At 41.5% G+C, this 16,268-nt stretch overlaps 2 protein-coding genes across 6 annotated transcripts in view; both read left to right on the forward strand.

Annotated features, from left to right (window-relative positions):
• Positions 1 to 5,777, forward strand: part of RNF170 (ring finger protein 170) — a 29,534-nt gene extending 23,757 nt beyond the window's left edge. For all 5 annotated transcript variants that reach the window (XM_072950157.1, XM_072950156.1, XM_015248629.3 and 2 more), the window contains 2 exons: positions 577 to 687; positions 2,960 to 5,777. In XM_072950157.1, the coding sequence (XP_072806258.1) occupies positions 577 to 687; positions 2,960 to 3,229 (381 nt within the window). In that variant the 3' untranslated portion in view covers positions 3,230 to 5,777. The remainder of the gene's footprint in view (positions 1 to 576; positions 688 to 2,959) is intronic.
• A 4,495-nt stretch (positions 5,778 to 10,272) lies between these two features.
• Positions 10,273 to 15,948, forward strand: THAP1 (THAP domain containing 1). The gene is made up of 3 exons (XM_072950159.1): positions 10,273 to 10,591; positions 14,412 to 14,607; positions 15,414 to 15,948. The coding sequence occupies exons 1-3, from the start codon at positions 10,521 to 10,523 to the stop codon at positions 15,783 to 15,785; spliced, it is 639 nt and encodes a 212-aa protein (XP_072806260.1). The 5' UTR covers positions 10,273 to 10,520; the 3' UTR covers positions 15,786 to 15,948.
• The last annotated feature ends 320 nt before the right edge of the window (positions 15,949 to 16,268 follow it).

Here is a 16,268-nt window from a genome sequence, read left to right on the forward strand (position 1 = left end):
TAATCAAAAAAGAAATCCCTAATTTTTCTCTCTCAAAGTGATAGGTATATAATTTTATGTCATTTTGCTCCTGAATGTTTTCTTTCTTAAAAATATTTTAAAAATTTTATTTATTATTGTATTATTTGTTAATTTTTAGGGGGGGGGAGGTAATTAGGTTCATTTATTTTTAGAGGAGGTACTGGGGATCAAACCCAGGACCTTGTGTGCGCTAAGCATGTGCTCTGCCACTTGAGCTATACCCTCTCCACTCTGAATGTTTTCTCATCTTTCTTGTATCTTCAAATATCTGTTGGCCCAGAGAACTAGTGACATAAAGCCCCTGATGTGGACTGGAAAATATCTAAGACAGTGTTTGGATAAGGTGCCCATTTTATTTTATAGGAGTTTCAATTACATGTGAATTGGATTTTATTGTAAAGCAATAAGTTACTTTCCACCCCGGTGTTGCTCTTGTTACGAGAAATACGTAAAGCATAAATTCAGAAGCTTTTCTCATTCTCCTGAGGAAGAACACAAAATGAAAAAAATTAGTGCTGCAGAAAGATGTAACAATTTTTTTCCTGTAATGCACAGGTAACTTTACTGCTGACAGTATTTAGTGAAAACGACCCGTCTCAAGATGTTGTATCATTGCACCAAGACATTAATGATTATAACCGGAGATTCTCAGGCCAGCCCAGATCTGTAAGTAATGTCACCGTGGGTGCAAAGTGAGGGTGTAATGAGCTTCTCTTTTGTCGGGTGAGGTTTACCTGCAAATACTCTTTGGCTGTGAAAAACCTACGTGTGTGTTGGGTAAAGGTTCTGCCTTCATCATTGTTGTCATTCACTGAGTTACAGCCTTCCAAAAAACTACGGTTTCCAATCAGAAACAAAAGGCATTATAACTCTTTATGAAAGTGATACCAGCAAAAAAGCAATAAGAAAAAATTGAAGGAAAATGTAAAATTATCAGCTCCTGTGGGATTCTAAAACAGGATTTGTCTTAGGAGAAATTTACAACTGAGAGAGTTTTACAGCTGTGTTTTCCCCTGTTGTGTTTACCCTGACCCCTGTTGGAAATGTTCCCTTAAGTAATCCTAGGTTCGGGTTTCTCTTGTGTTGTCAGCTATTCAGAAGCATTCTATTTTTAGATGTGATCTTTTTATTTTTGGGGGTTTTTTTTGAGAGGGGAGGTAATTAGGTTATTTATTTATGTATATATTTTAATGGAGGTACTAGGGATTGAACCCAGGACCTTATGCATGCTAAGCACACACTCTACCACTGAGCCATGTATGCTCTACCCTCTCCAGGACACCAGGACATTGAGCTCTTAATTTGATATTCTTCCTCAAAAGTGGAGTTAGATTGTGATTAGTATACAAACATTTCTTAATAACCCATTTCATATTTCTTACCTAATTATTACAGGTTTTGTATAAATGATACCATATGAGAACTGAACAAAACAGCTCTGACAAAGGACAGAAAGGCATTCAAAAGACACACTGGCTGGTCTTTAGAATATTTAAGTTACCACAGACCTTGTGAAAGCAGTGTGGCTGTTTCGCTTTAAATGTTAGTTTCTTCCACAGAGAATAGAAAATTAGCCTAGGAAGTGATTGTAAAAAGACCATTTTTGTTCTTTTGTGAGCAGTTTTCCAAAAGGAGTTACAAGATTTTGTTTAATCCGGTGGGGTTTTTAAAACTGTTTCCTCATCACTTACTCAGTTCTTCCTACTTTTGTCTCCATTTCCCTCTCAACTTATTTGGCACCTGTTAGACAAACAAAATACGCACCTAGAGTTGGACTTAATGATATTTATACAGATTGTGAGAAACAGCTGAACGCGGGGCGGTGGAATGGCCACGGGATGTGATCTACTTCCTCTGGTCAGTTCCCTCACATCTACCACCCCCGGAGAAACAAGACCATCAAGGAAGTCACGTTGAGGGGTCCTGGTGGCTCATGACGACCCAGGCCCCTAGAGAGCATGTGGCCAGCTCACAGCTGCACAGGACCCGCAAGGGGCTTGCAGTCAGGGAATTGGCGGACCTGCTCAGGGTCATCCAGAATTGATGCGGGTACCATCTTTTTTCCAAACAACTTTATTTAGATGTAATTTATGTACCATAAAGTACATCTGTTTAAAATATACAATTCAATGGTTTTTAGTATATTTACAGAGTGACTATAATGTAATTATTGGTCTGTATATATCCAGAAACTTACTCATTTCCAGAAAGGGTAAGGCCCGGCATTCCGAAAATCTTTGTGGCAATTAGTAATTCACTTAAACTCAAGCTAAGCAGAATCAACATCCTTAGAAGGAATCAGTTTCATTGCTATTGTTAAGACTGTCAAAGTTATCAAAGTTGATGTGTCTGTATATACTTATAAATACACATAGTTACTTACATATTGTGTGCCGGTTTATAAAGGTCTTTTATAACAATATCTCTTCTGGTTCTTTTTTTTTTTTTTTCTGGTTTTTAATAGTCCTCGTGGCACATACTCAATTGTTGACTAATCTCTAGTAGGTTAAACAACTTTCCCCAAGGTAACCTGGTTAATAAGTGATTGACTTTGAATCTGAACCCCGATCTGTCTGACTTTTAAAGCTGAGACTTGAGCCCAAGCCTCAGACTAATCCTATAGGGTTTTATTGGTTTATTTTACTAACTCCAATTAGAGATAAACTTGAGTTTCGTATTACTATAGCCTATGTTTTAAGTTCGTTGACATTTTAGTTGCTTTTCAATTATCTCCTATAAGACCTATTTATAAGAACCTAGTAATCAAAGAACTATTTTTTTAAAAAATGAGTAACTAGAAAATATGCCGTTTGACCAATATGCGAAACTCTGTCATTCATGTTAACTGAGTTTGTCTGCATGTTGTAAGAAAATTACATGATTTTTGAAGTCTGACGCGTTAGATGCCAAATCACAGTATCTGTTTTTCCCCTACCAGATTATGGAAAGAATCATGGACCTGCCCACGTTACTGAGGCATGCGTTCAGGGAGATGTTTTCAGTCGGGGGCCTTTTCTGGATGTTCCGTATCAGGATAATACTTTGTTTAATGGGAGCGTTTTTCTACCTTATATCACCTCTAGACTTCGTACCTGAAGCCTTGTTTGGAATCCTGGGCTTTCTCGATGATTTCTTTGTCATCTTTCTGTTGCTCATCTACATCTCTATTATGTATCGAGAAGTCATAACACAGAGACTAAACAGATGAACAAAAAAACGAGTTGACAAAAGTTGGGGGCTAACGTGTAAAACCAGACAGAAGGACCACAGCCGTGTAAAGCATTTGAATATCATCTTCCAAGCCTCAAACCACTGTATGCCAAACATGTGATTATCATCTGGCAAATGCCTAGCAATAGATGACTGGAATTTGTACATGCTGCAGGTTCTAATATTAAGGTTAGAATTACCCTGATTACAACTGTATCTTGATCCTGTGTTGTCTGTAAAGTCTGTGGGAAAATGTGAAATAAAATGGGATGCTTATATTTTCTTCCCCCTCGCCAAATTACTCAGATTAATTGGATGTATAGTAAGATATTGTCAAATGTACAGTTTATGCTTCTCAGTGAGTACCCATGTGATCATCTGTTGCTCTGAGACTCACCTAAATATTTTTATTACAATAAAATATTGTACAATATTGGGGGGGGATCAGTGTTTCTTTTAGGACTAGCTAAGTTTTGTGCATTTGGAGCAGTTCTGCTTTTCCATTCTGAAAAAATCACTTGTTATCGGCTGAAAGCGGAAGAAGAAACTTGAACTCTGTCATCTGATTTCATATTCTGGTTCACAGAACATCTCTTAATCAGTAGAATTAACAAGATTTAAGACATTTGCTCCAGTCAGCATACTTGCCGTTCTCAGTTATGACATTTCAGTAAGAGCTGGGTCCTTTTCTAGGAATCGTTTATGAAAGTAACTTGTAAAGGGACTTTTTTTTCAGGAACCGGGGTGATACTGCAGGCACATCGTAGTTTGGTGCATTCCTGAGAAAAGTGTTTCTTTGTGGCTGTGAGCATCAGAGACCCTTGGAGGGTACTAGGAACACTATTTAAATTTGGCAAGAAATTACTGGTGAACTACAGCAATCGAATAGACAAACTGGGTTAGTCTTCTCTTGTCAGAAAAATTCTGTAATACTGTCCCCAGACGGCAGGACGTAGCCCAGCTTTATCAGGCCTTGCACTGAATGAGATATTCAGGGGGAAAGTTATCTGTGTGTTTGGAAGACTGCAGCACAAGCTACCTAACGCTCTCTCTGCAGTCTTCTGTTTGAGCAGAATCAAAACCACCAGTATTATGAAATTGTAACCCCCTCAGCTGGCACAGCCTGCCAGGGAACTGGACGTGGTGGTCACTGATCCCCAGGGGACAGTCAGTGTCAGCCCTGCCGCCTGCAGTCACTGCTAGTCCTCCTGTCCATTCCTGCATCCGTGAGCCTCACTGTGGTCAGAGGGGGAGAAAACACTGATCTGTCACAGTTTTTCCAAGTTAATCAGACTAGCCATCAACTCCTGAGACGCTGAATGAAGTATCAGTAAAAGGGTCTTCTAATTTGGACCGCAGCCAAAGCTGCTGCTTGTCACAGAGAAAAACAGAATTCTTAAGTGGAGCACATTGTAATTAAAGCAGTTGCTTGCATACGTTTCATTTCATCCTCAAAGACAGTTCTGTGAAAAAGGCAGAGCATGGGCTTCCGTTTCATAGGTAAAATCCCTGTTAAACGTGAAAGGTTTTTTCTGGTCTGAAGCCACGCACAAGTAAGTGATGGCTGTCAGGCTCCCAGGAGGACTCCTACACGAGGAGACGCTGCAGTCCCCAGAGCCTTGTGGGACACACACTGGACTAGGACATCTTAAGTGCTTCTAGGAGGAAAGGTCTAGAAAGACAACAGAGCAAGACTCCACGCACCTTGCTTCAACACTTTCAAATCCAATGTCTAGTAGGGTGGCATACTTCATGGAAAAGCGTTTCAGCCGCAGTCACTAACTGGAGAAGCTGAGTAGTTGGTTACAGCACCATTTACCAGGTTAGAAATGCATTTCCTGCCAATTACAAATTTGCTGTGGGGCTAAAGCAATGTCACTTTGAAAGGGTTTAATTTTCTGTGCATGTGTTCTGCTTCAAGTGTCACATTTCTACTTACAATACTTTTACTGTAATATCTGGAATTCCTGGTCGAAGTGTAACGTACCAACTTTTGTAACATACAAAAACACCGTATGACGTCTTGCTAAACTGAAGAGGGAACATGCTGGCTTCTCATAATTTTAGACCTGCTCACTACGTCATCTTTATGGATCACTGATAATACATGAACTAGGGGTCTGAGAGAGTATTTAAAGTAAGTAGAGTCAGTCAATGTTTGAAACATCACAGTAGAACTTCTATGATTCAGAGCTAGATCCTATCAAATCAAGCAACGATTTGGATTTTTGTAAACAACAACATTGCAACTTTCACAAAAACAGATGGTCCAGCCCCAGGAGCAGATGATAACTGGAGCAGCTCTGTGGGGAACAAGAACGGAGGAGAGACTTGTTGAAACTGCCCACTAGAACAGTGGTTCCAGATCCTGCAATTCTCAGCATTTGACAGCAACATGGGAAGAAAGGACTGTGTCGGTCCCGGTGGCTGTGTAGACACCTACCTCACAGACTTGTTTCAGAGGACTGACACTTGTGTTCAAACTTCATGATTTAAGAGTTTGTCAAGCAGTTATTCTCTGGAATAAAAGCAAATGGTTAAAAGTAGCTGTGAATTTTCCTGTTTTCTTTGATGTCGTTTGCTTTGAAGTTTAAACAGCACTCAGCAGAATGGCTGCAATGGTTTTCTTTTTCACTAATGGACATCCAGTGTCTCCTCACATTTCTAATCAGTTTTGCTTGGACATTTTAATTTTTTTAATTAAAAAAATTTTTATTTTATATTTATTTTGTTGGGGGAGGTAATTAGATGGGTTTTGGGGGGTTTTGTTCGTGGTGTTTTGAAATGGATGCACTGGGGACTGAACCCAGGACCTTGTGCATGCTAAGCACGCAGTCTACCACTGAGCTATATATACATACCTCCCTCGGATATTTTTAAATTTAAAAAGCAGAGATGTTTTGCGGGAAAATAGTTTGACCTGGGCCATCTATATTAATTCTGGACAGTGAAGGTGGAATTAGAGTTACTCGCACCTGATTCTCCACCCCAGTTTCTTTTGAGTGTATATTTAATGGCAGTTATACACCTGTTAACTGAAACGCTCTTCTCCAAGTCGGAGGAACAGGAAAGGCACCCAAGATCTAAGGCCCTAAAAGAGTTTCCCAGGACCAGGTGAGTAGGAGGCGATACTATCACAGAGATAGAGACAAACGTTGAGTTTTGGTGGTTCTGTCAGATCCAGACCGTCTTCACAGCATCCATGTTAGTCTTACGCATTGAGTTCTTAACTGCAGGCAAATCTGAGGTGTTATCAGCCACTGTCACCTTCATTCCCTGCATCCCATCTTGTCCCAGGCCCCAGAACGGAGCAAACAGGAACACACCCCCAGTAGACGACACTGAGCATTTCTGAACACTGTCCTTTATCCCTCAGACTCGTGGCCTTTAGAGGGGAAGGTAGTATTTGATCCAGGAGAGGGCTAAGGGCTAAAGATGTTTCAAACTTTTATCTAATAGTTTTGATTTTATAATTTAAAAACACAAAATGTAAAAAGAACTGCTTAAAAATGTCTAATCATTCTGGTCAACACACTCACTCACCCTTCTAAATGGTCTTCGACAAAACCTCTAATTTATAGGTCCATGAAAAGTAATCTTCTGTTTCACTCATCCTAGAATTTCAGAATTGTAAGGGGCATTAGAAACTGGCTAGTTTTTGTGCTATCTCTGTGAAAATCAGATGAAAGCTATAGATTATTCCCCACAAAAATGCACATTTACACATGTATGTATAGTTTTGATTCATCTTCAAGGGATTCAAAGAGCAGACCATTCATGGATTCCAAATTAAGAATTCCTCAGTCCTGTAGCCTCACTCTACAGATGAAGATACGGCCCAGAGAGAATGAATGCTAGGGTATTTTAAAATAAAAACTGTTTATAGAAAAAGCAGCCTAGTTGGATGGAAATTAAAATCTAAACTGTTAGATATCAGTGAGTGTAAAACATCTTTTGTCCTTAGCCTTCAACGTCAAAACAAGTGGCTTATTTTTCAGTTTTATCAAACAAGACAGTTTACCCGTCTAGAAAAATTGTTGACAAAACTTACCCTTTTAAGGTCAATGAGTTAAATTTTCTTTTTCCCTTAAAAAGTGTTCTCTTAGTAAGTGAATTGGCTCTTGGCCTCTTGAGACTCTGAAAAATGTCAAGCTTCTAACTAACCTTCAGTTTATCCTTATTTATTCCCTTTCCCTTAAATGGTCATATGAAGCTCAGGCACATTTTCACTTTTGATATTTACTGAAGGGGTCAAATGAGCATATAAACATCTCATTCTCTAAAAAAAAAAATAACGAGCAGTTTTGCCTATCTTGTGTGGCCCTTGTTTGCTTAATAAACTATTTTATTACATAGAACGCCTAACATTTTGTAAATCATAAGGATTAGGTGAACACACTGTTTAGCCATCACCTCAGTCAAAAGCACATGACCACCATCCCACTGGCCCTCTTACTTGCCTCTCCCCCCAAAAGTAGCCTCTTTGACTGTAGATTTACCTACTTGTTTTTTACTTTATAAAAAAATCAGAATTATATAGTATATTTTCTTTTGTGTCTGATTCTGTCAACATTATGTGTGTTAGAACCATCCACAGTGTTGTGGGGCTTCTTTATTGTTAGTGCTGTGTAGTATTCCACGGTCTGACTCTACCACAATTTATTCAACTCTTAATGGACATTTGGGTTGTTTCAACACTTTTAAAAAGCAATCATCTTTTCCTCACAGCCACCCCTTGATGAGTAAAGAATAGTTATTCCAGCCCTGGTAAATGTTAGGAAGAAATGGGCAAAGGAGAGAGAAGGAAAACAGACAATAGGTGTACGTTACTTTAGAGGAAGTGAAAATTATTTTTCTATTAAGCAAATACATTAATCTGCAGAACACACAGCGAAAATTTAGTTTGGGGAATGGTTTTACAAAGAAAAATACAACATTCAGTTTAATAATATATAACTTTTAATTAAGTACAGTCAGTTACAATGTGTCAATTTCTGGTGTACAGCACAATGTCCCAGTCATGCATATATACATATATATTCGTTTTCATATGCTTCTTCATTAAAGGTTATTACAAGATACTGAATATAGTTCCCTGTGCTACACAGAAGAAATCTGTTTTTTTAATCTATTTTTATACAGAGTGGCTAACATTTGCAAATCTCAAACTCCCAGATTTGTACCTTCCCACCCACTTTCCCCCAATAATGTGTAACTTTTAATTATATGCAATTCACTTTACTAGTAAACCATTCTGAAGTAAGGAAACAGAATAATATTCAAAAAATAATAAAGGTGTTTTTTTCATTTCCAAGTCATGGATAGAAGAAACAGGAGGGAAGCGGAGAACTCGGCTGAGGGAAATCCAACCAGGTAACAACGAAAATGACTGGGTTGCAAACCTCAGTAGGGAGTTTGGTCCCGCCTGGCCATCGCCACGTGCTTCTTCAGTAACTTGCATTCCCAGCCTCAGAACTATTTATACTTTTTTCTCTTCTGACATTCCTCAGTCCTCCAACCCCACAGCTGATGACCCAGCTTCCTAAATCACTCCCACCCCTCCAAGACCTCTGTTCAATCCGAGGGCATAGTTCTTTTTTTTTCTTTTTAAAGGCCGTCCATCAGCAACTCAGTAAAAGGGACCACCATCCATCCAAATACTCAAGCAAGACACTCAAGCTCAAACCACCCATGATTCTTCTCTTCCTCATTCTCATTTGCTTGTATCAGCAAGCCCTGCTGTTTCTACCTCTTAGATGTATATCCTATGCCACCACCTTAGTGCGAAGTTACCAATCTCTTGCTTGCCTGCAAGCCTTGTAATTGTTCTGCTCACTTTCACTGCTGCCTCTCGCTGATAAACTCTTCGCGTGAACAACCAGAACGACCTTTCAAGAATATTTATTAATTAGATCATGTCTCTCCCCCGCCTAAAATGGTTCAGTGGCTTCCCCCTACAGTTAAAATCCAAATCGACAACTCACCTACTCTTCAACCTCACTCCGTGCCCTTCCCCGTGGCTCACTGGGCTCTAACACCACAGCCTCCATCCAGTTCCTAGAAAATACAGAACTCTTCACTGCTTCAGGGTCTTAGCACTCACTCCCCGTGCTGGCCTTCATTCTTTACATTGCTAGATTTTTTTCCCCCTATTCTTTGGTTTTCAGGTTAAATGTTCCCTTCTCAGACCGGAGGCAGTGACCCTCTACCTTTATTCACCCTTACAGCACAGTATGCAGGCATCTTGGCACAATGTGATTTTATTTACGTTTTTACTGTCTGTCTTACCCTCACTAGAACACAAGCTCTATGAAGAAGGGGCCTAGGTTACTCTTGCTCAACAATTTAAAAAAAAAATATATATATATATGAGCCATAGGATTACTCAACAGCCCACGATGGACACAGATGAAAGGGGCGGGCCAAGGAGGCAAAGCCTCTCTCCGACGTGAGAACCCCTGCAGCAGTCCGCGACGCCCAGCACAGACCCCGGAGATCACTAGGCCCTAAGAAGCGCGGTGGCCTCGGGCCACCGAGAACCCCGGAGAAGCCTGGGCTTGGGGTGCGCGCCGGGGTGTCCTCTCTCGCTGCTTAACTCCGACACCTGCGCTCCGCCCAGACCTCGGAACACCTGAAGAAGCAGCCTAGGGGGTGAAGACTAGCGGTCCGGGAAAGGGATCCACCAAGTTTTACAAATTACGCCATCTGCGGCCGTCCTTTTAAAGAAACGAGCGCAACTACCCAAAGACCTCAACTTTACACCTGTCCTGCTTTAGGCCAGCAGCGCCCACAGACCGTATAGTTCTCCAACCTAAATCGCCGGGGATAAATAACCAGATGAAACTCCGCGGAGGCGGACCCCAACCCACCTCCCCTCCTCCCAGGCAGTTCCTTCTTCCTTCCGGAAGCTCGGAGGCCACGCCCACTTCCGCAACGCCGAGACCCGCCGCGCGACACGCCGGGCCTCAGCCAATGGCCTGCCTCGCAGGGAACGTTACCTCTGACCTCAGGGCTAATCAGAGACAGTAGGACGCACTCCTCGCGAGAGGTGAGGTTGAAGCTGCCTCCGCCATCTTGGAGATGGGAGACGGGCGATGGCTGTGGTCCTTCTGCTAAAGCAAACAACAAAACGGGCACATTAGTCACCCCCCGAGTGAGGCTCTCATCACTCTAACTGTTGGCCAAAGCTACAGAAGAAGCGAAGGTGTCAAAGCCGAGTGCGGGGATACTGATAGCACCTTCAACTGCCTGCTGGGGCGGCAGAAGTGAAGTAACTGAGGACCGGAAGGATGGTGCAGTCGTGTTCCGCCTACGGCTGCAAAAACCGATACGATAAGGATAAGCCGGTTTCTTTCCACAAGTAAGTACCCTGCGCTCCTCCCGGGGCCGGCTAGGGCCGGGGGCGCGCGGCCCCGCTTGTGGGTGGAGCCAGGCGCGTGTCCGCGCGAGACCTAGTGAGAGGGGCGTGGCCAGGGGCGGAGCGCGATAGGGCTCTGGGGGCAGGGAGCGGTGGGCGTGTCCCCGGCGTCGCAGCCCGCTCTCCGCCCCGGATTGCGCGTTCACAAGTTCGCGCGCCGCCCGGGATGGCAGGTTCTGGGTGGACCCGCGATGCCTGGAGTCCTCGCGGGTCATGAGGAGTCCGGACTGAGAGGCAACTGGGTTTCACCACCCGGGTCATGGAGAAGCCCGGTTGGTCATCACTCTTTAGACCGAGACGGAGAAGTCACGCCTTTTCGGCCCTGCTGGGGAGGAGGTCCAGCGTCACAGCAGTTAAGGACTGACTTGGCCAGGATTTCAGGGAGGATGCTGTGGACCCAGTGTCCAGGATCCAACCTTTCAGGACCTCTAGGTCTTAGAGAAAGTGTCAGGTCCTGCCGAGATGAAGAGCCGTGTTTCGGCACACAATAATAACGTGGACAGTAATAGTATAGGGGCGCGTGGAGGAAGCCCTCGGGGAAGAGCGGCCTCGCAGCTCTCAGGGTGGTTTCGTCCAGGAGGTACTGCGCCTTGGGTCCTAGAGGAGGAAATGTTCTCTTGAAAAGAAAACCGCAAAAGTGACTCCATCACAATACCGTTTGCATTCAGCCCAATTCTGTATTTTCAAATTTTATTCCGGTAAAATTTGGGGGGTGATAATTCCCGACTGTAAGTGGAAAATAGCTGAAGAAATTAGAGCCAGTGGTAAATTAGACAGAGTACTTACAGCTAAATAATTACAAAAGCAAAATCTTAAATATTCATTCAGCTTTGGGGGTGCGAGCCTTTTACGTTTAATTGGGGATGTGGATGCATTTTTATACGTTTGATATAATATGAGAGGAACAGAAATAAGAGTGTCTAGAGCAGAGAGATTTTTTGAACTTTTTTTTAATTGAAATATTACAATATTGTGTTAATTTCTGGTGTATAGCATGTTTCAGTCATACATATATTCCTTTTAATATTCTTTTTCATTAGCGGTTACTACAAAATATTGACTAGAGATCCCTGTGCTACACAGTACTTGTTGTTTATTTTATATATAGTAGTTTGAATCCTGTAATTCTCTGGGTTTAAGATCATTAAAAAGCCTTGACTGCTGCATTCAGACTTGTATCTTCTCCAAATCCAAGATCCTGTAATTCTCCAAGTCCCTGCTCTCTGGGTTGTTCCTATACACTGGTCACTAAAGTCTTCTGCCTTGGGATTTGATTCCTTGACCCCCAGGTAAACAGAGAAGTCTGGGGCTCCAGTCATCATGGGCTTAACCCTCAGCTCCCTCGTCCTGCAGTTCTGTTCAAATTCCTTACTGATGATTTAAGTTCAGTACTGCCCAAAGCCCTGGTAAGACACTAAGACGCCATAACACTGTGCCCACTGTGAATGCATCAGGGAAGAGGACACACGGGTTCCCCCTTCAGTCAGGCAGTTTCTCTTCTAGCGGGGTAGGCAGGTGCTCAAAAATAATAATGAAAGTATTATCAGCAGTTGTTACTAAGGACGCTGAAAGCTTGGTGCTGTGAGAGCAGTTAGCACTAAGACCTAAGAAAACAATAGATACCTCAGGAGAGGTGCCATCCAAACAGAGCTCTGAAGACTGAAGAGGAAGGAGCTTAACCAGGGGGACCTGGGATAAGAGTCTCCAGGAGATTACTCCATATCCAAGCCTTGCTGCGGAAGGGGCCGTGGCAAGAGTATGAAGAGATCTTGAGAATAGTGATGTTTCCTCTTCCAAAAATGGGACAGAACACTTAACACTTTGGGATTCAGTTAAGTGTATCCTAATGTTAACTCTTGATTTATTAGAATTTCTGAGAGCTGATGAATTGGCCTCTAGTTCTTTCAAAGTCAGGGAACAGGTCTAGAGAGGGTGACCTCTTGGTGGGTTCAGCTTCCCACCGCCCGGTTTCTAATGACATGGCAGAGGGAATCAAAAAATATGGGAAGCCCTCCACTGGCACCGCAGGCTAATTAAGGATGACGTTCATACACCAGAAATACGGAGCTTCCGCAGGTTGTTTTAAACAACTGATGTAATGGGGAAAAATGGCTAACCTGCATCTCACCCCTTATCTAAAAGAGCAGTTTTGGGAAGGAGTTGTAAAGAGCTTGACAGAACCTCACAAAAACCCTGAACTATAGTCCTTGAGTCAGGAGGCCCGGGGCACTGAGTTTCACCAGAGATTGTGACTGTGTCTATATTTCTAGAGGCCACTGCCCACAGACACCTTCCTGGAGCCTTTCTTTTCTCATTTCCTATGTGGTGGCTATGCTGGGAAAAACACAGAAACTGCCATGGGGTCGGTTAGAGCAGCGTGACCACAGCAGAGTCAGGCTCTAGCATCCCTCACTTGGAAGAAAAACGAACAGAGTCGAAACCCCTTTGTTGTTTGGCTTCTTTCCAACCCCCTCCCCCAACCTGCTCACTAAATCCTTGAGCTGGAAAAGTGAAATCACAACTTTAAACTCTTCCCACCTCCCTTTATCTGAGCCCGGTGGACATATTTCAGTTAAGAGAGGAAATGATTAATTTTCTTTTATTTCTTTATCATTATGGTTTGACTGTTATTGGATTTATTCATATTTGTCAGACCGATTCTATTAGAACTAAAAGTTTCTTTTCCTCAGTACATAGGTATAAACAAACATGCAGTTTTGTTTTACAATACACAGACAATCACTAGTGAGACATAATTTAGATTCACTCTATAGTGTGTATATTTTACCTGAAACTTTTAGTGGTTTCAGTATAAAAAGTTAAGCATTAATAAGTGAGAGAATGGGGAAGGTATAGCTCAGTGGCAGACTGTATGCCTAACACACAAGAGGTTCTCAGTTCGATTCCCAGTACCGCCATTAAAAAAAAAAACGCAAAAAACCTGATTACGTCTTCCTACCAAAAATGTGAGAGAAATCAATAGTGGAGCTGTGATTCACCCTTTTGTATTTAGACCCTGTATCTGCAATATTAAAATTATAATATATAATACTATATATATAAAATATATATATAATTACTGTATATGGGCCCTCGACCCCCAACCTCCCATCACGTCCTCTTCCAACTACATGCATCTGTCCATGTGGCTAACTTTTATTAATAAGTGTATTTTTACGTTATGTGAATTCTTAGTCTGTCTTATTTAGATTGTATACATCATAACTGGCAGTCTCATAACTGCTGTGTGATCAATAAGATTCCAGTAAGAAATACTACTTTTCAAAAAACCAAAAATTCCATGCTGGGAGGGGTGACTTACATTCCACACTAGTGGTGGTCACTTTACTTACAGGATTTTAAAACAAGTAACGTTTTTAACAAATTAAGGTAATAAAGGCACAACTGAAAACTATCCAAAAAGAAGATCAGCGAAGCTAGTGTTTTATCAAATTATTCCTCGGTGTGTTAGCACCAATGTAATAGTTCTTTCCTAAGCAGGAAAGTCTGGCTGTGCCCTCTTTTTCTTTTTTTTTTTTTTTTTCTAGTTAATTTTTCACAGGATTCTTTTATGTAATAAACATCCTTAGTGCATTCAAAACAGCATTTATAATAAATAGATTTCCTAGAACTTATCCTTTTCATAATGGAAACATAGGCAACTCCAACCTTTTTATAAAAGAAAATATTCCGAACTCTTGATGTGAACTTGTGCCCTCTTTTTCGAATAAGGTTGGAAAACTGAATTATGTTGTTTTCTTAGGTTTCCTCTGACTCGACCCAGTCTTTGTAAAAAATGGGAGGCGGCTGTCCGAAGAAAAAACTTTAAGCCCACCAAGTACAGCAGTATTTGCTCAGAACACTTCACCCCAGACTGCTTCAAGAGGGAGTGCAACAACAAGTTACTGAAAGAGAACGCTGTTCCCACAATATTTCTTTGCACGGAACCACATGACAAGGTAACACGTGTTTATTGGGTGGTTTTCTGTGGATAATGTTACTGTGTCCGTTGTGGAAAATTGGGAAAACCCAGAGAAGTAGTAAGAAAATGTTATTGTATATGCGCAGTCAAATTGTATCAGTTTTACCTAATAAAGCTGAAAAATGAAAAAAAAATCTTAAATACCCTACCAAAAAAAAAAAAAAAAAGGAATGTTACCTGGAACCTATCACTTGTCAATAACCACTGTTTACAGTGAAATACTTTTTAAAAATACAATGTGCGGTTTATTAAAAGTTGAATATCCTCACCCTAAGAAAGTCAGTCTAGCTTTGTCACTTTAAGATTCCTCTCTCTTCCCACCTGTAGGCTGGTAAGTTTTGATTTTTCTGTATCAGTGATACTTCAGTTTCAATGTATTTTCCCCCTCAGTTTTAAGTGCTTAGCATTTAATTAAATCTGCCTAATCTGGCTCTTTCTTGCATCCCAGGACTACTTCAGGTAGAAAAGTATAATTAAAACTTCAGGAGGGGGAAGGTATAGCTCAAGTGGTAGAGCATGTGCTTAGCATGCACAAGGTCCTGGGTTCAATTCCCCAGTAACTCCTCTAAAAAAAAGCAAATAAACAAACCTGATTACCTCCCCCTGCTAATAAAAAAAAAAAAGATATTAAAAAAAAAAACTTGAGCTGTTTTCTCATTTTGGAATGTTTCCATAGCAAGGCAACAGGAAAAATGTCTACTGTTCTTAAATTCCGCAGATGAAGTCTTTCCAACTGTTATTTTGAGTTACGAAATCCAGACGTTCTCTGCATTCTTGTTGCAGAAGGAAGACCTGGAGCCACCGGAGCAGCAGCCCCCGCCTCCCCTGACCCCGCCCATCTCCCAGGTCGACGCTGCCATCGGATTGCTCATGCCCCCGCTCCAGACCCCCGATAACCTGTCCGTGTTCTGCGACCACAACTACACCGTGGAGGACACCATGCACCAGAGGAAGCGGATTCACCAGCTGGAGCAGCAAGTGGAGAAGCTCAGGAAGAAGCTCAAGACCGCCCAGCAGCGGTGCCGGAGGCAGGAACGGCAGCTGGAGAAGTTAAAGGAGGCGGCGCACTTTCAGAAGGAGAAAGACGACGTCTCGGAGAGGGGCTACGTGATCCTGCCCAATGACTATTTCGAAATCGTGGAAGTCCCAGCGTAAAAAAAGTGAAATTTATGTCGATTTTTAACGGGGCGATACCACACACACACCCCTCTTCTAGCCCACAGGGGAGTTTCGTTTGAAAAGATTACACTTGATTACTTGTATAAAAACCATTCAGAATATTTTTTTAAAAAGAATAAATTAGATATATACTGTAAAATTGTAATTTTTTTTTTTTAGTTTGTAATGTCAGCGTTTTTACATTTTAACAAAGTATTTTAAAAGTTATAAAGTAACCTCAGAGCTCCCATATAAGTTGGTTTCCAGATTGGGGATTTTTGTTTTTTAATTTGAGTATTTCTAGAAATGACAGAAACATAAAAAAGTAAAGAGAATGAGAACAGTACAGTGAGGATGATTTCGGTTTAAAGCGTAACATTTTTAATTAATGCAGTTTATTGAAAGAACTTAGTTACGTCTTAAATCAGAAGCAAGGGACGTAACTTCTCAGAATATATATATTCTTATTCACACATTCTT

This window comes from Vicugna pacos, chromosome 26 (assembly GCF_048564905.1).
Source record: "Vicugna pacos chromosome 26, VicPac4, whole genome shotgun sequence".
Lineage (NCBI taxonomy): Eukaryota > Metazoa > Chordata > Mammalia > Artiodactyla > Camelidae > Vicugna > Vicugna pacos.

What these genes read in the sequence shown, in the direction of transcription:
- THAP1 (XM_072950159.1), top strand. Translation starts at nt 10,521, where the DNA reads ATGGTGCAGTCGTGTTCCGCCTACGGCTGCAAAAACCGATACGATAAG. An exon ending in AAGCCGGTTTCTTTCCACAA is followed by an intron (nt 10,592 to 14,411) that starts GTAAGTACCCTG and finishes TTGTTTTCTTAG; the next exon opens with GTTTCCTCTGACTCGACCCA. An exon ending in GCACGGAACCACATGACAAG is followed by an intron (nt 14,608 to 15,413) that starts GTAACACGTGTT and finishes TTCTTGTTGCAG; the next exon opens with AAGGAAGACCTGGAGCCACC.